The sequence below is a fragment of the Micromys minutus genome, assembly GCF_963924665.1.
Source record: "Micromys minutus genome assembly, chromosome: 9".
Taxonomy (NCBI): domain Eukaryota; kingdom Metazoa; phylum Chordata; class Mammalia; order Rodentia; family Muridae; genus Micromys; species Micromys minutus.
Window position 1 is genome coordinate 6,959,745 of NC_137978.1, and position 26,660 is coordinate 6,986,404.

The following is a 26,660-nucleotide window of genomic DNA, read 5'->3' on the forward strand; positions in this document are numbered from 1 at the left end:
TCTTTCTAAAGTATGGTAGCAAACTAGTTCCAGCATGACTAAGACAGGAGGATTGACAGTTTGAAGCTGGCCTGAGCTGCGTCATGAATGTATGAACATGGCATTTGTTTATAGACTGAAACTTGAGATTTTCAAATAAACATACTTAACAACCCACCAGGCTCTCACTCTGACCGTCACACTGTATTCTGCCACCGACTCTGCCTTCCCCGTCGCTCAGCCCTGTTCTTCCTGGGCCTGTGCACTTCCCCTGGCTGCCAGTGCCAACATCTCTGCCTGAGAGACAGCCACCTCCATCTGACCGTCACATCCTTTTCCTCCTTGGACTTCTCTCCAAGTCTGTTAACTTAGTCTATCTGTTTATAAGTCACATGAGGGTAGGATGTCTGCACGCACTCACAGTGGTGTGCAGCGCATTGTAGTTCCCTGAGAGCATTAGGAAATGACACGTGCTCTCTACTCCCAGCCTTCTGTCTGTTTCCAGTTTGTATGGCATTGCTGTGCATAAGCATGGCCTTTTCCAGAGAGAAAAATATTCTTCCTCTTTATTTACTATCGTTTAAACAAATCATCTTTCATAGGAAATTTATATAAGGAAGTGTATTTTTTGTGGAAAATTAATTATGATTTAGTTTTTACTGAAATAATCATCAAGTGAAAAGCCAGTTTCTGAAGCAAGGCCAGTGGTTTTCTTGTAGGAACTGGTATAAATGCTCATACTAGAACATGCAGACCGTCTGCAGGTACAAATGCTCATACAAGTGCATGCTAACCATTTGTATATGTGGATAACATACATGAACCAGACAACTAAGGCTGGAGCGATGGCTCAGCAGTTAAGAGGCTCCTCTTCCAGAGGCTCCAGGGAGATTCTCAGTACCCACGTAACAATGAGTCACTGTCTGCAATTTCTGTCACAGGGAATCAGACCCTCTTCTGGCCTCCATGGGTCTGTACAGATGTGCTGTACAGACATACGTGCAGGCGAAACACCCATACATATGACTGCATATAGTAGATTTTAAACATGAGTTTTATAGTGGCACATGCATATAAAGGTGCCATGACAAAACCCACTACTTTGTATACCAGAATACCTGAAAAGTATAGCTTTTTAAATTGTGATAATGAGCATTTTAGTTTTAAATTATCTGGAAAGTATATTTCTTGAGGTGAGCCAAACACAAAGATCAGCACCAAATGTTCTCTCATAGACAAACAGCTTATAGTATATATGTGTGTGTGTGTGTGTGTGTGTGTGTGTGTATTTCAGTGGAAGTCAATATAGGTTCAAGCTTTAAAAACTCAGAAAGAGACCAAGAGAAGGTAAAAAGACTTGCTAAGGATTGTGGGAGGGGACTGTGTGGGGAGACAGCTTGAAAATACCTAATACCTTGCTCTCTTCCTCCCTGCCTCCTTTCTTCTCTCCCAACCCCCTTCCTGTGCTGAGTGTAGAACCCAGGGCTTCTTACACCCTAGACAAGTATACTACCATTGAGCGAAATCCCCACTATATTCGATGAGTTACTTTTTTGTTTTACTAGGTCTTAATGCTGGGCTTTACATGTGACCATGCTTAAGTACTGAGAAACTTATTTTTCTAACAAAAACATTTCTTCAGTTTTACCTGGTAATTACTATTTAAAGCTCTTAATTGTTTTTTAAAGTGTAGCTTTATTACTCTTCCTTTTCTCAATCTTTTGATTGTTTTTCTTTAAACACATGTGTTTCTCACCCTGAACTCATAAATGCTCTTTTTGTGGGACACCACAAAAATTGCTGTCACAGGGAATCCCAAAGCTGAGTGAGCCAGCTTCGCACCTCTGTGGCAAACTCCTGAGAGCGTTTTGTGCATGTGTTGCTCTGAAGTTTCAAGAAGGCAAATGACCATCATAGCATCAAAGGAGGGAGAGAAGAGTTCCTGACTTGGGTCAGAAGCAGAAGAGGGAAGGGTTCTGGACAAGGAAAACCTTGAGCATGCTCACAGTGACAACCACATCCAACGTGGTTCTACCTCCCAGATTCCACCACCTCAGAATATCGTTGTCTTTTCCTGAATCTGTCAAGGGAGCAGGCTCCCCGGGAGGATGGAAACCTCTGCTGGGTGCCCGTCACTCGGCAGCCACGCCTTTGGCGCATACTTTTTACCCAAACCACGGCAGTGCTCTTGACTTCTATAGGGAGCTGTGCCGGTGTGCTGCGCTCCACACCTTTATTATCGACCCAGCAGAGGGATTGGATCTCTTCCTTCACATAGGAATTTGAAATGGGACTTCCAGCTGAACTCGGGTGTCTTCTACACATAAAAGCACAGCCGAGGAGGGTGTGCTGTCCCTCATTTCTTCTTGTTTTCCTCTGTGTGGATTTCCTCTGTCCTAAGGATGATTGTTGGCTGATGGCTGAAGTATGGTTGGCTTTGCTGGTCAGGGCACAGTTCCCTCTTTGGCTCTTTGGAGCTCCTTTCTCTCACACCCAGTCCTGGGTTTTTAAAGCATAAATAAGATACAGGACCTGCTTATGGGCCTTTGCTTGTTGAGGTTGGTAGCCTGTCTCTTCGTTCACCTTTAAAAGTCTTTGTGTTCAATTTGTTAATTTTACCCAGAGTTTTAGCTGTGTGTAGCACAAGTCCAGTCTATGTACTTGCCTTTGGGAGGAGGAAATGGGAGATAAATATAATCAAAATGCATTGTATACATGTATAAAATTCTCAAAGAATAAACAGAAGTAGGTATTTCCATAGTACCTTTAGTCATAAAGCCTTTGCAAGCTGTGGGCACTCTGCTTGGTGTCTTTCAGGTTCCTCTGCCTGGTATGAAGTGGGTGGACAACCACAAAGGAGTATTTAATGTTGAAGTTGTTGCTGTTTCATCCATTCATACACAAGTGAGTTTTATTTAGTCTTTCTTTATAATCAGATTTCACTTAGATGAATTGAACATGTTTCTCACTTATGGTGACTCTGGTCTTGCCAAATTTCAGGAGTGTTTGTCAGTTAAAAACAGATTTAAATGTTTCTTCATTAATTTCATTAAATACTTTGAATTTTAAATGTGGCTGATGTATTTTGAACAAGTATGGATCTTTTTCTTGTTTTTGTAATTTCAGGTACATGGCAAAATAGAGTAGAAAAGCTCTTATGAGCTCGTTTTTAAGTCAGAGTCAAGTGTCTCAGGGAAAATTTTTAGAGAGCATTTGGTCCGTGTTTTTGACTCTCTTAGCAGTGAGGAGAGATGTTGTATAACCAGACAGGTTCAGTTAGGAGACAAATCCATCAGCAATTTGAATTAATAACATTTTAATTCAAAATATTAAAGATGATTTCCTATTAAATGAATGTTAAAAGATTTCTGTGATAACAGCGGACAGCAGACGGAGAAGTATCAACAAAGAATCTTAGAAGACCAAAGAAAGCTCCTAAAACCTGACAGTCAGAATCTGGGAGAGTACCCATTGCTGTGACAACATGTAGCTTAGCATCCTGTGGTGTCAAAGAAATTGGTGGGAGCACCTGCCACAGGAGCAGCAGAGCTGCCATTGCCCTGCTGGGCATCCTTCTAGCCCCCACCAGGAGGAGGAGCCTTTCAAGTCATCAACTCCAGCCACCTACAGCTGACCAGGAAGTGGCACGAGAGGGAGGAGTGAGCTCCTGTATTGCATGTGTGAGAAGGAAGGTAGAGTAGGCGCTAGGAGACAGTGAGTTAGTAACAGGTATCACTTGCTAAAGTTCCTGCCACTGAGCCCCAGAACTTGGCAGACTCAAGGTACAAGTGAGGTCCTCCATCATTCAAAGATTCCTGAGTAAATGATGACATTTGATGGCTGTTTCACAACAACAAGGAAACTGTATACTTGTATGTGGCTTTTTGCATTATCAGTTAATATGCGATATTACTGTTCTGTAGTTGTTGAGAATTTGGGAATTGATGTGGTTAAAATTGTTTACTTCTGTGTTTGTTCTTTGTCTCAGGACCCTTATCTTGACAAATTCTTTGCTCTTGTCAATGCTCTGGATGAACACATGTTCCCAGTCCGAATTGGGGACATGCGGATCATGGAAAACAACTTAGAGAGTGAACTGAAGAGCAGCATTTCAGCCCTGACTTCCTCACAGCTGGAGCCAGTAGTCCGGTTTCTTCATCTTCTGCTTGATAAACTCGTACTTTTAGTTGTCAGACCGCCTGTGATTGCTGGTCAAATAGGTAAGTACATTTATGTGGGATGAATCATTCCATTTGTAATTTATAATTTTGCATTTCTAACAGATTTAAAAGGAATGCTGATTTCTGTTTGCTGTGCTTGTTGTGGGAGGGGTGGGAGGCACTGCTGACTTGTGTGTACCAGGAAATGATATGTATTCATAGTCCTTTACTCAGACTATCAAAACAAATTAATATTCAGTCACCAAGTATTTATTAAGCACTTATGATGAATAGATATTCATTGACACAATCCAAAGCTTGGTCCCTGCTTTCACAGAGTAGTTAAGAAAAGCATCCAAAAAATAATCCTGTTACATTTTATAGAGCATACAGCGTATCCATCTGCCAATAGATAATCCCGTTCCATTTTGTAGCACATACAGTGTATCTATTTTGCATCTTCATCCACTTGTTTGCCTCCATTTCCTATAGCTTTTCTCTTTGTTTTCTCAAAATCACTGTATTATTCTCTTTTGTATTCTGAAAAATAGAATTGTTTCTCATTTCCATCCTTTCCAAATAAAAATCTTGGGAAGAAATTCAGCTGGAAAGAAACACTAGCTACTATGTTGTTACCATTTGTTAACTTGTGGTACTGAGGAGCTCTCTGCTCACCATCCTGAGATATGTACTCTCCTAGGGACACAGTCAGTGCTCTTAACTCCTGAGCCATCTCTCCAGACCTGGTTTTGGAGAGGATTCTGTTGATTTGGAACAGTTACTGGGGGGTGGGGGGGGAGAGATAAAGGACTTACCCAGGAACCAGGAAGTTGCTGAACTGCCTCACAATCCTGTCTCTGGAGCACATGTTCATTATTTTGTAAAAGACCATTTCACTTGATTATTTAACTTTCAAGAAACTTGGCTGCTTTCATTTAGCTGTCAGTAATTTTCTATCATGATTAAATGAATAATCACAGAACTGACATCCTGTTCAGATGGCTTCTTGCTGACCTAATTCTTCAGTGTGCTGTTAGAATCCCCTGGTTTTAAAGAATTATGGTGTATCCACATGGAAGATGGAGTGGGTGTTGTTTTGCCTTTCAGGTGCTTTGCTGTTTTCCAGTATCACAGCCCCTTCTAATCCTTTCACAGAGTCAATAATTTCAATCAAGCTGTTACCCATTATTCTCTTTTTGTATGATTGTTTTTAATAACTTATTTTCATTGTTATTTTAAATTTCTTTAAAAGTGTAGGTGCACATTGTACGCTGTTTAGATTTTCAAAGTCATCTTTAAAATGAGAAGTTAATTCTCGATTGTTTATAACGTGGATTTCTCTTGTGCTTTGTATTACTTCTCAAAATAGGTTTTTTTTTTTTTCCCTGTTAGGCAGTGTTTTTGTTTTAATTAATCTACCACACTCAGTTTTCAAAATAAATGTACAAAATGTGTTTTTTTTTTTTTGTTTTTTTGTTTTTAAGAATACTTATTGGGCTAGTATAAAATTCAAAATCAGCACAATATTTTTATATCTTATATACTTACGTATCTTATTCTGCTCACAGCCTTATGTAAAAGGGACAGAGCCTTCTTTCCTGTGGAACTGCAAATCTAAAATCATTAAAGCAAAAATATTTTCTTTCTTTTTTGAAAAGTTAATCTAGGGCAAGCATCTTTTGAAGCTATGGCATCAATTGTAAATCGACTTCACAAAAACTTAGAAGGAAACCATGACCAGCACGGCAGAAATACCCTTCTTGCATCATACATCTATTATGTGTTCCGCCTGCCAAATACTTACCCTAATTCGCCATCACCAGGTATTCTATTCTTTTTAGTAGTAACCCTTCATGCAGTATTCTTGCCAAGACTGACGTACTCAGGTAGTCCATGGTGTTATTCACACATTTATAACATTTATTCACTCTCTGCTAAGGAACATTCACTGTGTTAGTCATTGAAGGGATATGTTTCCTTTTAAAACATCATTTATGGGCTGGAGAGATGGCTCGATGGTTAAGAGCACTGGCTGCTCTTTCAGAGGTCCTGAGTTCAGTTCCCAGCAAGCATCTGGTGGCTCACAACCATCTGTAATGGAATCCGATGCCTTCTTCTGGTACATCTGGAGACAGCCATAGTGTTCTCATAAATAAAATAAATAAATCTTTAAAAAAAAAAACCCTATCATTTATATACATCTTCCTTTAAGTTGATTTGGAGAATTGGCTAAATTAATTATTAGAAGTGAACCTTGACAGTCACTTCATCCATCTCTGAAAACATTTTATCATTTCTTGTGAAAATTAATAGCCTTATTTTATTTGTCATTGTCAGAGTGTTTTGAACATTTAAGGAGACACATTGCTGACTGATTTTCTATTAACCTTTAAAAGTCTATAGTAATATAAAATTCCAATTTCTTCATGACCAGTAAAATAACATAAGTTTTCTGAATATTAAAGCCTTAAGTAGTTTCTTGTCTTTTCTATGACGTTGAGTTTCTGTTTAGTTGGTTAGTTAATTATTGAGCTTTGGGAACTGCTTATCTGTTTGCTGTGTCAGCAGTCACTCATCTCTAGTGATGATGGTACAAGGCCCATTGCAGCTGTTGGCAACATCACTGGTTTAAGCTTTAGCCTAGAATTTCTTGTCTTTGTTGTGAAGAGAGAAAAAAGGAGACCTTCTTTCCTGCCCCACAACTTACTGTCTTGATTCTAGGTTGTCTAACTTAAGAATCTGAGCATGGGAGTGATAGTGGTACCCAGAACACAGTACCCAGAATCTGAGCATGGGAGTGATAGTGGTACCCAGAACACAGTACCCAGAATCTGAGCATGGGAGTGATAGTGGTACCCAGAACACAGTACCCAGAATCTGAGCGTGAGAGTGATAGTGGTACCCAGAACACAGTACCCAGAATCTGAGCGTGGGAGTGATAGTGGTACCCAGAACACAGTACCTAGAATCTGAGCGTGGGAGTGATAGTGGTACCCAGAACACAGTACCCAGAATGTGTCTCCATCTGCCTTTTTGTTTACTTCAGCAGTAAAAGTTCACATGTTTGACATGTAACCTAAAAGCAGTATATACATTAATTAGTTGCAGATTTGTATCATTTTTATTAAGACACTGTAAAATATTTTATAATCCAAAGGCATAGATTACTGGGGAGATAGTTTATTCTATAAAATAATTATCATACAATCATGAAGACCTGAGTTTGATTTCAAAACCAATCTTAAGAAACCAAACAATATGTGTGTGTGTATGTATATATGTATATATGTATGTATGTATATGTATATATGCATGCTCACAGAATACACATGTATACATACATGCATAAAAAGATGCAGATAATGAATATAATTGCAGGTTATTTTTCCTTTTATAGATAATAAGTGATTTTATTCAGACAAAAGAATTCTTTGTTTTTATAACCTAGGCTCTTAGAATTATCTTTAGGTGTGTGTGTGTGTGTGTGTGTGTGTGAGAGAGAGAGAGAGAGAGAGAGAGAGAGAGAGAGAGAGAGAGAGAGAGAGAGAGATATGTAAAACAAAGATGCTGGTTTTTATTTTTCACATCACTTATGAAGATAAAGAAATTAAAAACATACTCTGTTTTATTTAAGTGGTGTTGGTAAGAGATTGGATGTTCCTGTAGTGACCATATATCAAGAGGCAGAGCAGAAGGTATAAGCAGAAAAGGAACAGAAGCAGTAGCAGCAGCTACATCTGTGTTTGAGACACAGTTGTTTGAGTAAAGGTGGCGTTTGTGTGTTTCTTACTCACTGATTTATTGTTCATGAACTACTCAAACATTGACGGCATTACTGATAATCCATATGGTTTGTGTCAGATGCTGTAAAGCAGAACTCCACACATCTGTCACTGTTTTATTTCTAGTGATTTCTTTAAAAAAAGAATGTGTGTTAATTTTCATTTATAAACTAAAGCAATTTATAATTTTTGTGGAAATTTGTAAGGTGGTTATTTGGGGGGTCCTCTCTTACTAATTATGTGTTCTTTACTGCAACTCTAGGTCCCGGGGGTTTGGGAGGATCAGTGCATTATGCCACAATGGCTAGGTCTGCAGTGAGACCCGCAAGCCTTAACTTAAACCGTTCTCGAAGCCTTAGCAACAGTAATCCAGATATATCTGGGACTCCCACATCACCAGATGATGAAGTTCGGTCAATCATTGGCAGTAAGGTAAACCGAGGACATGCTATTCATTTATGATAGCTATCCAAGTACTTAATTTATTCTTAATTTTAAGATGTATTTAAGTTCAAAGTAAGTATGGATTTTTAAAAGATTTTACCCGAGTTAGAAAAAAGCAAAATATTCCTATTCTGTCAGTAAGTGCTTTCCACATTTTTATTAATATGTTTGCTGTTATAAACTGGACTGTACATTGTGCATTTAAAAAATAAATCTGCCAGATTCTAAAATTTATTTATGATGAATCATCACATGTAGCTTGTCTGATGTCTCCTCATGTGAAAAGTTGTTAGATTGATTCTGTAGCATGCGGAGGGACCTATATGACTGATATGTACAAGAATGTGCTTTCAGTGATGTCCTGTGTGAGCTCCTCCTTTAGGACCGCATCCAGATAGTTCCTGGCTTTGCTTGTTAAAAGAGTTCCATTTCCTATGGACCTGGGTAACCTGCACTAGGACTAGAAAGTGTGATTATTTAACTGTGCTTAGTAATTACCCAGACTAGAGCGACCATCTAGGATGAGACCTACCTGTACTTTATTCAGAGCTTCCATTATTATCACGCCAAAAATAGCAAGGAAATTACTTTTTACAGACACAATACAAAGGTAACTCTGAGTTTAAGCTTAGGAAAAGATTTTTTTAACCTTATTTTTATCCTCATCAATTTTTTGTTGTTTAGTGGAGGGAAATATTTAGCAATTGCATTCTACAGAGTTTATAATCATAATTTAGAGTCATGTTTGGGAACTATAAGTAATTATTGCTCAAAGTCTGTAGATAGCATATTTCTTAATTCTCCCTTAAATTTCTCTCTTAATTTCTATACATTGTGCCTCCTGTGACAATTATTCTTTTTATATTTGTTATATAACTTCAAGATTTAGAACAAGAAAATCTCTATTAATTGGTATTAGTTTTGCTTTTTAAAAAAATTAGTAAATGGAATATAGTAACAACTTGTTCAAATATATTCGAAATTAGTATATACATGGACATATGGGTGTGTATCCTAATTTCTTTTTTAAAAAAAGTCATCACAGCCTTTCTTAATTAAGTTTTCTTTCTTTGAGACAGTGTCTCATTATGTAGCCCAGGCTAGCCTTGAACTCCTGTTCCTCTTGCTTCAGCCTCCCATGTGTTGTGGTAACAGGTATGTGCTGCCAGCCTAGATCTGATTACGTTTTAAGTAGTTTTACATTTTTCACTTTTGTTGAAAAAAATTGGTAATTATTCTCATATTTTTCCTTAATGTTAATAATATTCTTCTATCTCATAAAAATGTAAGGAGTGTGAATTTTTTGTATGCTTATTCTTAATTCTTATTTTACTGTCCAGGTTACGCTGCCATAACTCCTTCCCTTTAGAGGTGGAGTCTTTTGTCTTCATCACAGTCTTCACTTAGGTCTTCCCTCAGGACCAGTAACTTAGCCTTCATGGTTTCATCTCATGCATTTTGTCATCCAGCCATTATCCATATTTCTTTCTAGTGTCCCAACTCTGGGAGTTTTCCTGCCTTTTTAGCTTCTATTCACTTGATCTAGTTTTCCTCGGGAGGAAAGAGGGAGGAGTTTCTAAATGTTCTGTCTTCATCCTTAGTCATTATAACTAGTCAGGACCAGTCACGTTCTTGTCACCATCAAACCTTAATATCTCTTCTCTCACCCGAAACGCCCACTGCTGTCAGTCAGGCAGCCATGCTGTGTTCTTCCACCGTTTCATTCTGCTATAGGTTACGGCCACAGACCACCTGCTACCCTCCCTCCAGCTTCTGTCCACTGCTTCCTCTTGTCTGTGAGTCTTCTAACCCCATTTACTCAGGTTCCCTTTGATCTCTTGTCCTACATGATCAGTTCCTTCCTATATACCAAATCATTTCAGCCACAGGCGCATGTTATTTCTTAATTTTAAGAAATTCTTCCAGTGTTTCTGCTGCTACTTTGTACACTATTTTTTTTTTTTTTAAGTTTTGGTGGGAGTCCTGGAGCCAGTGCTGGTGCCACCGGGCCAGCTCTGCTGCCTCTTAAAGTGGAGCCCATTGTAGTTTGTGTCATGTTCTTCTACTGTGTAAACTCTGTATCTTTCCTCCTTTCCTCCTGCTGAGTTCTTTAATCCTCTTTCCTGTTCCCTCCCACTGCACCTGCTCTTGTTAATATTACATTGTTTGCCTCCATTGTAAAAGGACAGCCCATGCTCTGAGCCTCTCTCTGTTCCAGTCCTGCCAGGGTCTTTGATACAAATTCTTGTTTTTCTTTTGTTCAGGTTGTCTTAGTGTTGTTCTTTAGAGTTTACTGTTTCTGTCTTTTCACATTCTTCTCAGTTCTTTCTTTTCTGATAATCTCTTACTGTGTAAGTCTAGTATTTTATTAAGAACGTCACAAATACTATGTTCACCATTCCCCACCGTACTTTTCAGTACAGATGTCTCTCAGGAACTCCTCTTACCTGTTTTCCTAAATCCCCTTTCAGAATGCACATATGTTAAACCGAAAGCCTCAGGGTTTTCTTTTGATTTTTTTTTTTCTTTCTTTCTTCCCCCACCCCCATGTTGGAGATTGAACTGAAGGCTTTTCCTATGCCTTCTTATCATCTCTGCCATCTTAGTATGAGGTGGCAGTATGTCTCTCTGAATTAATGTGAGAGCTTGAGATGTTTCCCTGCTGTTACTTTGCCTTCTGTTCACAACGTGGTGTCTGTCTAGACTGTTGCTTTATAAGTTAAGATGCACAAGAGAAGTTGAGTCAGGTTATATCATGTGTCTAAGCACGATTATCCTGTGACCAGCTCTCTGAGATCATTTAAGATTTTAATTAGAAGGCCACCTTCCAAGTGAAGTCTACCTAAGATTCTTGATAAATGCTTGCATAACTAGTGTTTTAGCAGCTTTTGTTACTCTGATAAAATACCATGACAAAAGTAACTAGAGGGAGGAAGCACTAGCTTTAGTTCACACTCACAGGTTATGTCCATCAGGTCTGAGAGGTCATGGGGGCAGGAGTGGCAGGACCCTGGTCACCTTGTATCTTTAATAAGGAAGAAGAAAGGGAGGACTTTTTCATGTATCAACTCATTTCTCCATTTTATACAGTTCAGGATCTTCTGCCCAGAGAATGGTCCTGCCTGAAATTCATATGAGTCTTCACATATCAGTTAGTGCAGTCAAGACAACCCCACAGGTATGCCTAGAAGGTGATTCTAGATTCTGTCAGGTAGACAGTTAATATCCATCATCACAAGCCTACCCATGGCCAGTTGGCACCCAAACAAACCACTTTTAAACCATATCCTACTACTCTTTGATCCTGTAGGCTGTGACCAAGTTATAATATAAAATATATTTACCCCAGCTTTAAAATTTTCCACAGCAATGAACAGTTCTTACACTTCAAAATTCCACATAACAGGTTAAATAACTCCCACATATAATCTCTCTCTCTCTCTCTCTCTCTCTCTCTCTCTCTCTCTCTCTCTCTCTCTCTATCTCTCACTCACACACACACACACACACACACACACACACACAGAGAGAGAGAGAGAGAGAGAGAGAGAGAGAGAGAGAGAGAGAGAGAGAGAGAGAGAGAGAGAGACTCCTATCTCCAAATGGAAAAACTGGGATATAGCAAGAAACAGTCACACCAAAGAAAAACCAGAATCCATCAGGGCAACCACCAAATTCTGCAGCTCCATGTCTGGCATCTGGACTTACGATGTAGTCAGCTAGCTGGATTCCAAAAGGCTTGAGGAACCCTCACCCTCCATCTCTGGTGTCCTTGGAACACAATAATCTCTCTTAGGCCACATTCATCTATACCCACAACTCTTGATTCATGGTTTTGACATCTCTAATATCTTTTGAGGTCTGCATTGAAATGTAGGCTTTACCTTCAGAGATTTGCACAGTGACCTTGTAGGGCCTTCTCCAAGGACTGCAACACATACAGTACTTGCTTGGCTTCGGTTGCTTTCCTTTCCATGACTCTCTCAGTCCTGCAAGTTTCATGCCTTGAAAAACAGGGTCAGGGAGATGACCTTGGGATATAGCTGTCTCAGCTTCAGTGTCCTGAACCCAGGGAGACATTCTTCTAGGCAGTTGCTTTTGAGAATTGGTGAACCTATCAACTTAAATGATTTTCTTTAAGTGAATTTGTGTCTTCACAAGTTGGAGCCTCTTGGGAGTGCAGTGTTGCCTTCCAGATGCCTCAGTGCTGCACAGGTGTCTCTTTGAGGCTGTTTTCTTATCACAATTGACTGTTCCTACCTTTTGTCGTTTCCTGTGCTATACAGATTAATTAGTCCACAGCTCTAGATTTAACTTTACTCCTCTTTTCAGGGCACAGACAATATAAAATCAGATTCTTGAGCAAATATCCATGAATGGTCCCCCAGTTCAGATCTTGACAGAGTCATAGGCCAGGCGGCCACCTTGTGCATTTCTTGTGAAATTTGTACCCCACCCCCAGGGTAGCTTATTAAGCTCTCCTTCTACCCGTCAAAGGTTTGTCTACCTAGAAGATAAAACAAACTAATAGTATTGGCACTAGGCAAACACACACACACACACACTCACATCTGTGTGCACACACACAGAGCTGGGTACATTTTACGTTTTCCTTGTTTCTTGAACAGCTAGAAAGCTGTTACATTAGTATCTATTGGTAATGAATTTGCTTAAGGACTGGCATTTTATATATATATATAGTGTAGCGCTGGCTGTCCTAGCTTTACTTAGATTTTGATGTGTAATTACAACTATGCAAGCATCAAATGTTGTGGCAGCAAACTGATATTTTATCCTGATATCAACTTCCATAAAACAATGTTATAATACATTCATATAGGCAGTATACTCTTGCTCATTACAAATTAATTAATTCAAATACAAAATTTTAATCTTTGGAAAATTTTTGTATAAACAACTTCTGGTATCGGCTGCCTTCAGGCATTACACTTCCACCCTTCTTAAAGCATGACGAAGACTCATTATTTCTACTTTGTAGATAAGAAAAGGAATAAAAAGTTATTTTATTTTAGATTTTAAATTAGTAAGCAAAACAGTTTTTATGAACCGTATCTCCCATCTTGGGCAGTTGATGAAGGAAAATGGATGATTAGATTAATGTTAATTACTTCGAGCTAGAGAGATGGCTCAGAGGTTAAGAGCACTGACTGCTCTTCCAGAGGTCCTGAGTTCAATTCCCAGCAACCACATGGTGGCTCACAACCATCTGTAATGGGATCTGATGCCCTCTTCTGGTGTGTCTGAAGGCAACTACAGTGTACTCATATACATTAAGATAAACAAATCTTTAAAAAAAAATGTCAGTTACTTCAACTGTTCTGTGTTTGAGAAAAAAAAATATAGAAAATATTCCCCCTAAAATCAAAACTCAAAAAAAAAGCAGTGGTTAATTTCCTTTCAGAAACTTTGAGATACTAAAAAAATGTGTTGATGTGTAGGCCTTTCCTTCACTGACTCACTGTTCATGGTGGGCTGGGGCTGCCACATTGACTGTTGCTGTTGGGAATCTTCCTGAGAGCCTGCTGTCTAAAATTAGTTAGTGGTCAGCGTACCCACATGGCTTCACATTCAAGGAGTCTTAACCTTTGGCAGTTTCTGGCTCCAGTCCATTTGTGGTTTCAGCATTTTAATCAGGTTGCTTTGGGTTGTCTTTGTCATCTGTGCCCTTAAATCCTCTAAACACCCACTGCTACCAATTGCTCCAACTTCATTCGGCAGGTTCACCCTTAGGTGAGTTTGAAATCAGTAGGTTGAGGGTAGAGAACAGAATATGAATTTTATAAGCAATTTTGCATTTTTCTAATAATTTTAGGCTTGGGAATTGAAGTCAGGCCTCAGATGACTTCATTGGTAACCAGTAATACCTTTCAATAACTTGTTGTCGGTATATTCATTAATAATAACTAACACATTAAAACTTAATGAGGGTGATGATAAAAATATAATTTCTAGAGAGACATGTTTTTCTTATATAGTTATGTGAGTTAGAACCCCATATATCTAAATGACCAATATTAATAAAAAGAAACACAGCTTCACGTTCACTTTCGTTATTAAGAAGGGACAAATGTAGCTTTTCCATTACATAATGTTTTCCCTCATGTTTTTTATTTTCTAAAGAAAATGAAAGAGGCAAGGTCAACAGAATTGTGGAGTTCTCACTGCAGAGGAGTTTTCAGCTAGTAAGAAATGCAACGAACTTAAGGTCTTTTAACAGTGCTTATTTTTCCTCCAACTGCCCCCCCACTCCCCCCGACTCAGTTCACTTAAGAGTTTGTGCCATATTTAGGAAGCATTTTGAGTGTAATGCTGTAGAAATTTCTGTGGTTTGTACTTTAAGGCAGTCAATTTACATTATATTCTTTTCTTTAAAAAGTTACACTATATGATATGATGTGGATGGACTAATCTCTGTGTGCCTGAGATCTTTCGGGTTGCTTTAACAGTACTAATGAAGACCATGTTTGCATTGTGAGGACTGGGTTTCTTTAAGGATAATTCATAGCATGCACCATGTAACATTTCTCTCCTTTCCAACTGCTCTCTGTTATGTGCTTAGGGTTTAGATCGCTCCAATTCCTGGGTTAACACTGGTCCAAAAGCTGCCCCATGGGGATCCAACCCCAGTCCAAGTGCAGAGCCAGCACAGGTGGTGTTTACGTTATGGGTTTCTTCATTGGCTGCTGATGTCTCCCTGTAGAGCATTACCTTTAGTGCATCTGTGCTGTCAGTGGCTTGCTTCTGTCTAGTCATTCTGAGTGTGCATTTCTACCCAGCACATTCCCAACTACTATGCATGAATGCACCTGCTGCACCAGTGATGCTGTCCTCCCGGTTTCTGTCTCCTCCTGCCTCCTCCTGACTTCATAGCCGTGTCTTCCTGCCTGCTGTTCATACACTCCTGGCTTTGGAACAGGCTCTCCTCAGGGCTTGTACATGTTAGTGGGAAATTTTTTGCAGAAAATACTGAACATTTTTTTATTTGATTTAAAGTAAATCTAAATATTTTCCATGTCCTTTATTATTTTCTTTTTCATAATCACCAAGTAGAAAGATTGGTAGTAAGTTGACATTAAATATGAATAAATATGAACTGTAATAAGAATAAATGCTTGATGAAATTCGTAATGTGTTGCAAAGTATGAAATTTATTTTAATGATAACATGTTTTAAGACTAGTTGCTTGATAACTAACTGCATGTTACATCAAAATATACTTCTCATCTGTGTATTGGCTTTGAAGAAAAATTTTCTAATTCCTAAAAAAGAACCCAATTCTTCATTTAATATTAGAACTGATTTATATTACATATAGTTTATGACAAGCTTAAATGGTGCATTTTAATAGAAAAAGTAAAGTATCTAAATTCTCCATTTAAAATTGTAACATTTATATTATGTACAGTTTATGACAAACTTTAAATGGTGTATTTTTCAAAAAATGTAATATTTTAAAAGTTCTCATTTCCCTTATTGAGTACAAAATTTCTGATTTCTATTTTTTGGTCAGAGAGCAGTTGAGAAGTATGTTTTTGCTTTTTATGTGTTTTCGCTTAGATGTGCATGTATAGATTTCACAGGTAAGTTTCATTCTTTGCAGCACTCTGTATTATGATCACTAATGCAATTACTCTTAAAGACAAAGCAATAGCAGCAGTTCTCACAGTGCTTCCAAAGCAGCTTAAATATGTAAGGAGACCAGAAACAATGTGAAGTTAGAAGCGAGCGTGTCCGTGGCTTCCAAGTCCACAGCTGTGTTAATTCTCTCGCCGTTCATTCACCTTCACCCGTAGGCTATGGATCGAAGTTGTAACCGTATGTCTTCGCACACAGAGACGTCAAGTTTCTTACAAACATTAACGGGACGCTTACCAACTAAAAAGGTAGATTCACAAGACAGAGGGGGAAAGTAATTCCAACAATTAAAAACTTGTAAAGTTTCCTTACACAACCAGTGTGTGATACTAAAATAGTTTTGTTGTGTTTCAAACTACATTTGAGCAAGCAGTGCTGGTCTGGAGCCTTTGCGCCATGCCACTGTTGTTCAGGGTTTGTTTTCATTAAGACAATGTTTTTATTTTTGGAATTGATTGTACAATATAGTAATTCAAATAATCAAATTTTATACCAGAAAAATATATGATCTCCTAATTCTGTTTCTGTAACTACTTGTGTTTTGTTTTAAATCTCCAGGGAAAGGAAGATGAGTTAGAAAAGTTGTCACCCTTAGTAAGCCCTGTTGCCTTGCCCCTGTGCACAGCCCTGCTGGGCCTCTCATAGTAATCTGTGCTGCTCTGCAAGTGCTTCGTATGCATATCCATTATAAGGAAGTTTCTGCTTTTTAAAAATACATCTTAAACACCCAGAACTTAATAGCATACAGAAAAGTTTAAATTTGTAGTGGTATTTCCTAAATTGTACCAGCAAAGTTGATAAATGTATGTTCAAATATTTAAAATACAAAGAAAATTTAATTTATAGCTGTGAGGTTTTGGTTTAGTTTTTTGTTTGCAAGTGCAATTTAGGAAGTTGTTTCCTGCCTGTCCTTTTAAAATTACATTTTACTCCAAGATAACATGTAATTTTTTGGCTTTGAACATGCCACACTGTGTTCATGCATAAGTAGTCGTTTCGTTAATGGGTGTGTCCACACAGCATCATCCGGTGTCCATGTGCCCGTTGAGCTTATTCCCATTGCATCTTCATTTGTCCCTGTGTTGTCATTTGGGTTAAGTCATCGGCAGGTCTGACTTTGACAATAACCGTGGTTTATTTCTGGATAGCTTTTTCACGAGGAACTGGCTTTGCAGTGGGTTGTTTGCAGTGGCAGCGTTCGGGAATCAGCTTTGCAGCAAGCCTGGTTCTTTTTCGAGTTGATGGTAAGCAAACTGAACATGCTCTTTGATACTTTCTCACTCAGTAAGCAATTTTTATCAGCTCATATTCTTTTATTTTAGAAGTTACACCCCATGTTTGCCCCAGTCATAATTATACATATTTGTTTTTAAATGTGCACATAGACGCTAACACAATATGGGTAAAATTGTAACGTGAGGTTCATTTCATCTCTGCTTTTGATTTTGTCTTGCTTTTCTTAAATACCCAAGGAAACTTGTGACAGTTTTTGCTAGTCTGTGTGAGTTAATAAAGTTGGTGCTGTAGATGTTGTAACAGTTATTTAGTCTTTATAAATAATCCTGCTATTATAGGTGGACAGTGCACAGGGAAATGCTAATTACAGTCAACTTGAGAAACATTTTTGCTTACTTCAATAAATGATACATAAACTAATTTTTTCATGTTATATACAACATGGCTTTACTTATGTATTGCAGACTACTTAGTGAACCAAACAGTCAGTGCTTATCAGGTGGCTCTGAGAGGCTAAGTGACATTTTAATATACACATCCTATAGGTAGCTGTACTATAACTCAAGTCCTGACATTCTGACTCTAGTTCTCTCCCTTAGGACTAGAAAACTCAGATTACTAGATCATTTTATTTCAACAAAAATAGTGTTTAATAAATAAGGAGCAAAACAAAAAACCGAGGGCAGGGAAAGAGTGGGAGGGACGGAGGGAAGGAAGGAAGTTAAAGGGGCTTTTAGAATACAGCACACGGTTCAACAGCATGGACGCTTACCTGCATTTGAGATACAAAACTTTTTTTCCCCTGAAGATTTACTAATCTACAGAGAAGGTAAACCTGGGAATATAATGTGTCCAAAAGCCCATTTTTTCTTAGAATATTAATTTCAAGTTTATAGCTCATATACTTTTATTTTAAGATAGGAATTGCAATTTTGGCTTTAACAAAAGTCTTCCATGTGTGTTCAAGTTTTGTAAGTAAGCGTCCAGAGATTACAGTTGAGGGGTTGGCTATCGTTGTGCTTGGTGCAACCACCCAAGGCCTTTCAGAAAGAAGCCTAGCTGCTGGGAGTCAGTGCATGTCACAATGGCAGGCAGGCACATCTCTTTAGTTAGAAGACAGTTGGGACAGCATAGAGAATTCCTGGCTAGCCAGAGCTGCATAATGAAACCCTGCTTAAAAAGTGGGGTGGGGCGGGGGAGGCGGGAGCTGGGGTGGGGGGGACTTCCCAGTGGATGGACTGGTTGTGGAGTTCTGGTCCTTCCTGCTCATTTATCTCTTCAACAAAACAAGATTTAACTGTGCTGTTTGCTATCAACTGATTAGCTCTCTTTAAATGTAAATGCCCACATTCCTCATCACCTTTACTGGTGTTATAATGAAAATGAATCTAAAAGCATTCTGTAAACTCAAGTCCCTTAAATCGCCAACTGATACAGCTCTTGCTGACTATAGTGGCTGCAGGTTTTCTAACCATTGGAGGCTTCTGAGTTAGGGGCAGTGGGGTGAAAAATCGAGTGAGTCTTAAAATTTCTGAATTAAAATTGTTCTTACACTGTGAAGCTATGACAATAATTTATGAGAGTAAAGGAGAAAAGTTTTATTATGTTTGATATTTCATTGGCATACGGAAAATATTTAAGGAACATTTTCAAAACACTGGGAAATAAAAAAAATATTTCAGTTGACTGCTAAATTTACATGTTATATTTTTAAAATAGCCAGAGTATTTAGAACCATCATAATTTACTTAAAATTAGGTCAGGTAGTAGAACATACATGAAGTCTTAAGAGACTCACGGCTAATCTGGGCTCTGTTGTGAGATGCTGTCGGGAATGAAGCAGGAGCACAGCACAGATGATGTCGCATGTCCTCACAGGTGAAGAGCATGGTGCATCACTTGTACTTCAGCGATAAGCTCGACGCTCCCAGGAAAAGCCGTTTTCCAGAACGCTTTATGGATGACATTGCTGCCCTGGTTAGCACAATCGCTGGGGACGTCGTGTCGCGGTTTCAGAAGGTGTGATGACTTTCTGTGGGTGTCTCTTGTGCTTTTGTTCATCACCATCCTCATTATATTCTTTATACTCTGTCTCCTAGGATACAGAAATGGTTGAGAGACTCAATACCAGCCTTGCTTTCTTTCTCAATGACCTGCTGTCAGTTATGGACAGAGGGTTTGTCTTTAGCCTTATAAAGTCCTGCTACAAACAGGTAATGCACACTTAGTAATTGTGTACCGGAAATACTGTGGGGCTGGTTTGAGGGCTGGAGCTTCTGGAACACACACTGACACTGAAAAGGAAAAGTGGCAGAGTTCGTGCTGTTAACACTGTGGTGGAAGTACTTGGTGTGTGTTTTATTAGGATGATACCAAGTGGATCCCAGGACATCTGCTTTACCCCACTTGGGGTTTCTTCCATCCCAGTCACAGCTCCTCAGATAGTGATGGAATGCAGCCTTTGAGTGTGTAAGAACTGAACTTGTCCTATCTTTGGTATTTATTTATTTGAGATAGGGTTTCATGCAACCTAGGCCGGCTCTAAATTCACGGTTGTAGGTGAAGGTGATCTTGACCTCTCGGTCCACTTCCTATATCCTGTACTTATGAGTGTGAGCCACTAGGCCAGCTTCTGAGTGGCCCTTAAAGTAAACAGTTAGTTTTCATTACTGTTATTTTTAATTTTATTTACATTCCAAATGTTACTCCCCGTTCCAGTCCCATCTTCCAGAGTACTTCACCTCATCCTCTCGGAGTGGTTTACTGTTTAAACATTAGAGTTTGGACTCATGGTCAGATAGTTACTGAAGTTCAAAATGTCTTACGTTATCTTGCCGTTAGTAAAGTACAAACACCTTGGACCTTTTCCACAAGCAAGAAGTTATGTTTTTTAAATGTTATCAACTGACTATTAATGTCTTGCATTTTGGAAATACTGACTCTTCTCTGGTTTGGCCCCTTTTAACATTGTAGTCACTCCAGAGTTATCAAAGCGTTGGAAAATAAAATCTCTGGTTTCACCTCAGAATTGTTGAGCCTTTTTTAAATGTAGGTGAAGAGTAAAACTTATGAAGTCCTTCCTGGCTGGTCCATTGGTTGGTTTGGGAGAGCTGTTGGTCAATGATTCTAAGGGGCTGGATAGCTAGCTCAGTGGTTAAAAGCACTGGCCACTCTTCCTGAGAACTTGGGTTTAATTCCCAGCACCCACATGGCAGCTCACAGCAGTCTGTAACTCCAGTTCCAGGGAATCCAGTGATCTCTTCTGGCTTCTGTAGGTGCCAGGAATATACATGGCACACAAATATACATGCAGGCAAAACACTGATCCACATAAAATAAAATCAAAATTTAAAAAGAATTCTGTTTGGTATAATTGTTAAAAAATTGAAGGCTTGTTCAATTGGATATTTTTTTCTTTTATGTTAATAAAAGTTATCTATGCATGAGTACTGACTCACAGATATTTTCAAAACACCGTTCCCCCCATTTATATCTTATTATTATCAAAACTTATTCTGGCTTATTGAACTCCTACACTTGCCAACCATTGAGTTTGATTCAGGGATAATTATACCTATTAAGTGAGCTAACAGTATGTCTCCTCAAATAGCTTATGATATAGTTGGTAAAAATAGACAATTTTAAATGCATTAAACAGAAGTGTTAAAAAGAACTCTTTTGGTGTATGATTTCCCTCATAAGGTACATTTTTGAGAAGTGGGACTGTGAATGCAGCTGTGATTTTGGGAAAGAAAATGTTGTCATATAAGCCACAGAACCTGGATGCTGTTGTTGTGGTATCTTACTCTGGGAGAAAAATATATCAAGTTGTCTTCTTTACACACTGCTCCCAAGGTGTCGGCGAAGCTCTATTCACTGCCAAATCCAAGTGTGCTGGTGTCCCTGAGGTTGGACTTGTTGCGAATCATCTGCAGCCACGAGCACTATGTCACTTTAAACTTACCCTGCAGCCTGCTCACCCCGCCTGCGTCTCCATCGCCTTCTGTGTCTTCTGCAACGTCTCAGGTATGCCAAGTGTGAGCATCCGTGTGTCCACACTGAGCAGATGGGCGAGAAACTGCATGTGCTCCTCGGTGATGAAGTGCGCATAGGCTCATTTCTGAGTGCTTTACAAATATTAGCTCATCTAATTACCAGAACAGCTCTAGGAGATTTGTTATTATCCATATTGGATATCTCAAATCAGAGACAGAAAGTAAGACGTGAAAGGGGAGGCTGTGAACCAAGGTCGTACGTATTCCAGAGCCAGGTTTCAGCATCATCATGAGCTTCTTTCATTCATGTATGCCCATAGGAGTGATCTCACCTATGTAAACTCAGTTGTTTTTGTTTTGTGATGTTTTCACATATGAAGTTTTCTTGAAGCAGCTCTAGAGACCAAGCACGGGGTAAATACCTGTGAAAGGAAGCAGGCAGGAGGCAGGCTGGCACCCAGCTCAGCCTGGACCGCTCACACAGAAACTCAGTGTGCACTGGTGGTTGCACTTGACCTACACAGCTAGCAGTTTCTTTGAAGATTCAAAATGATTAAGATTTTATAGTTAGAGTGTTGTGGAAGCCAAGGTTTTTCTCCTCTCTGATAGATGCTCTTTTATATTCATCATGAGTCACACAGCTGTTTGCATAGTAGCTCCTAATGTCTGAGTCAGAGTTGATTTTACACACTTCTTAATCCTGTTTTTACAGAATGGAATGCCCGGGTGCAGGTCTCTAGGCTAAAACGGTCTTTCATGTTTGTTTAAAAAAATTAAACCTACTTACATAAACCGGAAGAATGGCAAGTCTTAGGGAGCCAGGCGTAGCTTTTGACCTCTTCTCTTCAGTTCCTCTCTACTGACACAGATCTTCTACCCCCTAAGGGATGCAGCTAGCCTTCTGCATTCTTGCTGTGTCTTATTTAAAGATGTAACTATACAGCCAGAGACAAATTAGTCATTAGGTGCCTATCCTAAAACCTTTTCACGGCATGGCATTTACCTATGAAATTTCATAGAATTTCTTAAGTTATCTTGTTTACTTTCTTATTTACCTGTGTAATTTTCAGATTTTAGTGACTAACATCTTAGTTAGGGTTTTATTACTGTGAAGAGACACCATGACCAAGGCAACTCTTATAAAGGAAAATATTTAATTGGGGCTGGCCTACAGGTTCAGGTTTAGTCCATTATCATCATGATAGAGAGCATGGCAGCATGCAGGCAGACATGGTGCTGGAGAAGGAGCTGAGAGTTCTGCATCTGGATCTGTAGGCAGCAGCAGCAGGAGACCTTGTGATACACTGGGCATAGCTTGAGCATAGGAGACCTCAAAGCCTGCTTCCACAGTGCACACTCCCTCCAATAAAGCCATACCTCCTGTGATGTTTTGGCCAAGAATGTGTCATCTTTTTGCCATTGTCCAGAGAATCTGTCTGAGGGTAAGGTGAAGAGACTCAGATTAATTGCACTGACAAAGGAAGTCTCAAAAAAGCCCAACAGAGACTTTATTCTCTGGTTAAGTCTGATGAAGAGCATTTTGAACAAATGTAGCAAGCTGAGAAAGTATAAATTCAAAATATATCATTTGAGTATTAAAGGGACACCAGGAAGTGAAATGGAGCTGAATCCCGATTTCAAGGATACTAAATTGAATTAAGGGAGTAGTAACCTTGGGGCAAGATCTCACCCAGCTAAATTTAGGTTCAGGCTTGATAGTACAAGCCTTTAATCCTGGGAGATAAGGCCAAACAAATCTCTTAGTTCATGGCCATTCTGGGGCAGAGCAAGTTCTAGGTGAAGAAAAACTTAAATCCAGGTTTTGTGGACCACACCTTTAATCCCAGTGTTTAGGAGACAGGCACACAGATCTCTGAGTTCAAAGTCAGTCCACAGAGCAAGTTCCAGGACAGCCAAGTTTAAATGGTGAAAGAGAAAGAAAATAATAAAGCTGGTAATAGAATAAGGGAGGAGGTCATGTTCCAGCCCAAGCAAGAAGCAGAAAACTGCAGTTCAGCCATGCGGCTCTGGCTTTAGATCGAAGAAACAAAGGGACTACTGGGACAGTTGGTGCTGGTTAACTGGAGCTAAGAAATTAGCTGTGAATAAGAAAAGACCAACGTCACTGAGGTGAAATCTTCTAGGAAGTGTTTCCTGAGAGCACAAAGAAGCTGTGTTCCAGAGATGGCCAAGGTTGTACCTCATGCTGCAGCTGGACTTGGTAACGTGTAAGAGTCACCCGGGTGGTACTGGCTTTGAAGGCATGAAGGGGTCATGGAGAGTAGCTGAGGCTCAGCTCCGTGAAGGGAGCCTCTGAAAGTGAAGCCCACTTGCAGTGCAGGACTCCAGCACATTGCAGATGCCGGTACCATGGGCTGATCACCAAGAACAGCACGTAGCTTAGAGTGCTCTGAGGGCAGAGATGGAGAAGTGACACCAGCCCTTTGGAGGAGCCCAGGAGATCATGTGTAGATCCCAGACATTGAAACAAGAAGCTGTAACATTGAAGTTGCCTTGGAGACTCCAAAATGTTCAAGATGCCAGAGCCATGGGCTATCTGCAGAGGAAAACTGTAAACAGAGCAGGTACCAGTCCAGGAGAAAGAAGTTTGTTGCAGTCAACAAAGATTAAAAAGGAGTTAAAGATCTGAAGATCACTCTGACATCAGACATGGAGATGCAGAGTTTAGAGTTTGCCCAGCTGGTTTCCTATTTAGGAATTACAGTTAAGTGAATGAATATCAGAAGATACTTTGAACTTTGGACTTTTAACATTGTCGTGACTGGTATAGACTATGGGAACTTTGGAAGTTGGACTAAATGTACTTTTCATTATTTTATGTTTAGGTATGGCCCCCATAGACTCATGTGATTCAACAAGCCTATGGGGGCCAGGGAGTGGAATGTGATGGTTTGTATATGCTTGGCCCAGGGAGTGGCACTATTAGAAGGTGTGGCCTTGGTGGAGAAAGTGTGTAACAGTGTGGGTGGGCTTGGAGATCTTGCTCCTAGCTGCTGGAGGATGCCCATCTTCTTTCTTTGGATGAAGATGTAGAACTCTCAGCTCCCCAGCATCAAGCCTGCCTGGATGCTGCCATGCTCCCACCTTCGTGACAGTGGACTGAACCTCTGAACCTGTAAGCCAGCCCCAATTAAATGTTGTCATTTATAAGACTTACCTACAGGCTGGAGAGATGGCTCAGTGGTTAAGAGCACTGACTGCTCTTCCAGAGGTCCTGAGTTCAAATCCCAACAACCACATAGTGGTTCATAACCACCTGTAAAGATTTGATGCCCTCTTCTGGTATGTCTGAAGACAGCTACAGTGTACTTATAATAAATTAAAAAAAAAAAAAAAAAAGGCTTGCCTTGGTCATGGTGTTTGTTCACAGCAGTAAAACCCTAACTAAGACACCTCCTAATAGTTTCACTTCCTATGTGCCAAGCATTCAAACACATACCTCCTATTCAAACCACCACATCTTCTTTGGGGGCCTTTCCTAAAACCTCCTTTCTACATGGCATTTACCTGTGAAATTCTTATAGAATTTCTTAAATTATCCTGTTTTCTTTCTTGTTTAACTGTGTGATTTTCATATTTTAGTAGCTAACATAAACATACTTTTGGGAGAAGGGGAAGAAAATATTCCTTATACTTAGAAGATTTCTCTATAGGAATAGGAAATCTAATGCTGGACACACACACACACACACACACACACACACACACACACACACACACACAGCCCTGAATGTGGAATGTATCTTGCAGGATATTAGTGTTTTCAGTACTACAACTTCTGAAGGTTTGGTGAGAGAGCATAAGATGATCCACAGATTCCAAACAGTACATTCTTTGAAAAGTAGCTTAAGTGATATTGGAAATTTCTTGAGAAACTAAGTGCCCTGATTATGGACATTTCTCATGTATTGTAGGGTGAGGGCATTGGTAACATTTTTCCCCTTCAGGGTGTTACTGAAATAGTAGGTGACTAAAAGAATAAAGGTAAAAACAAATAGAAAATTTCAATATGAGAAAATTAAACCTTTTATTAATACATTTCAGTAGTAAAATTAATAAGCTCTTTGGAAGATTAAGGCCAGAGGATCATGAGTTGAGCAGGCTGCTTTTCTGATCTGTCTGAATTCAGAGTTGATCTTTTGTACTTTTGAGACCTCTAAGGTCTGTAATCCCCAAGTAGAATTCCTGGGCTAGGTCAAACCTCTGTTTGGTAACAAAAGTGAAGAAATGACCACAGTGTCCCATACCTAGAGTAAGAGAGTTACTTCTCTGTGTGCTCTCAGGAGTGACCGTTGTCTGACATGATAACTTTGTTGCATTTCATCTGTTGCAACCACAGCTGTAGATGTTCACAACCATCAGCAGCTGAGCTCTCCTTTACCCCCAACAGAGTTCGGGCTTCTCCACCAGTGTGCAGGACCAGAAGATCGCAAACATGTTTGAATTGTCCTTACCCTTCCGCCAGCAGCACTACCTGGCAGGCCTGGTGCTGACGGAGCTCGCACTCATTCTAGACCCCGATGCGGAAGGGTGAGTACCTGTTTCATATGGGGGAAGTCCGTTGGTGTGGACAGTGGGACTGATCCTGCCAAGATTGTAAGTAATACTGTTTCTGCTTCTGTCTTCTCCAAGGTCCATATACTCCTTACTTCTGTAAGCACTACTTTCAGGGATGGTGTTCATATTTTATGCAATCTCCTCTGAATTGGAGACTTATCGACACAGATGGTAGTATATCAATCATGCTTCATGCCATAGCATTTTTCTAGTAATACAAGAAACAGTTGTGTGTATTAGTATATGGCTATTTATTAAAATACAGTAGGCATGGGGCTGGAGAGATGGCTCAACAGTTAAGAGCACTGACTGCTCTTCCAGAGTTCAATTCCCAGCAGCCACATGGTGGATCACAACCATCTGTACTGGGATCTGATGTCCTCCTCCAGTGTGTCTGAAGACAGCTACGTATACATAAAATAAAACTTAAAGAAATACAGTAGGCACTTTTCAGTGAAGGAAAATAGACTAATTTTCTTTAATTCCTTGTGAGAAAATTTATAATTTCGATCCTACTATGTAGCGTTTTATCTTAAAACGTACCCTATCTTTTTAAAATGTCTGCTGTTAGAGGATTTTTGGAAATTGTTATAAGGAAAAATACCATCTGATTTTAATTTATGAAATGCCTTGGTATCTTCTGGGATAGCAGCCCTGATGAATGGTACCTGTCTTAGCAGCTAGGTTCATGTCTGCTTGACAGCCTGATATGACACTAGCCTGAATTCTTAGCTGTTTGGAAGGCTAAGGGTACTGAGTTTGAGGACATGCTGGGCAGCATAACAAGACATCTCCTGTGTAAGAACAAGAGACCAGAGAAGTGGCTTAGT

The 26,660-nt window shown here is 39.5% G+C and overlaps 1 protein-coding gene across 4 annotated transcripts in view; it reads left to right on the forward strand.

Annotated features, from left to right (window-relative positions):
• DOCK7 (dedicator of cytokinesis 7) overlaps positions 1-26,660 on the forward strand; it is a 174,791-nt gene that overhangs the window by 86,509 nt on the left and 61,622 nt on the right. For 2 of the 4 annotated variants that reach the window (XM_080921575.1, XM_080921576.1), the window contains exons 19-29: positions 2,797-2,883; positions 3,968-4,199; positions 5,798-5,962; positions 8,184-8,353; positions 14,946-15,035; positions 16,180-16,269; positions 17,170-17,265; positions 19,136-19,276; positions 19,357-19,470; positions 21,113-21,283; positions 25,664-25,803. In XM_080921575.1, the coding sequence (XP_080777701.1) occupies positions 2,797-2,883; positions 3,968-4,199; positions 5,798-5,962; positions 8,184-8,353; positions 14,946-15,035; positions 16,180-16,269; positions 17,170-17,265; positions 19,136-19,276; positions 19,357-19,470; positions 21,113-21,283; positions 25,664-25,803 (1,496 nt within the window). The remainder of the gene's footprint in view (positions 1-2,796; positions 2,884-3,967; positions 4,200-5,797; positions 5,963-8,183; positions 8,354-14,945; positions 15,036-16,179; positions 16,270-17,169; positions 17,266-19,135; positions 19,277-19,356; positions 19,471-21,112; positions 21,284-25,663; positions 25,804-26,660) is intronic. The other 2 variants (XM_080921577.1, XM_080921578.1) reach the window with 1 other exon arrangement.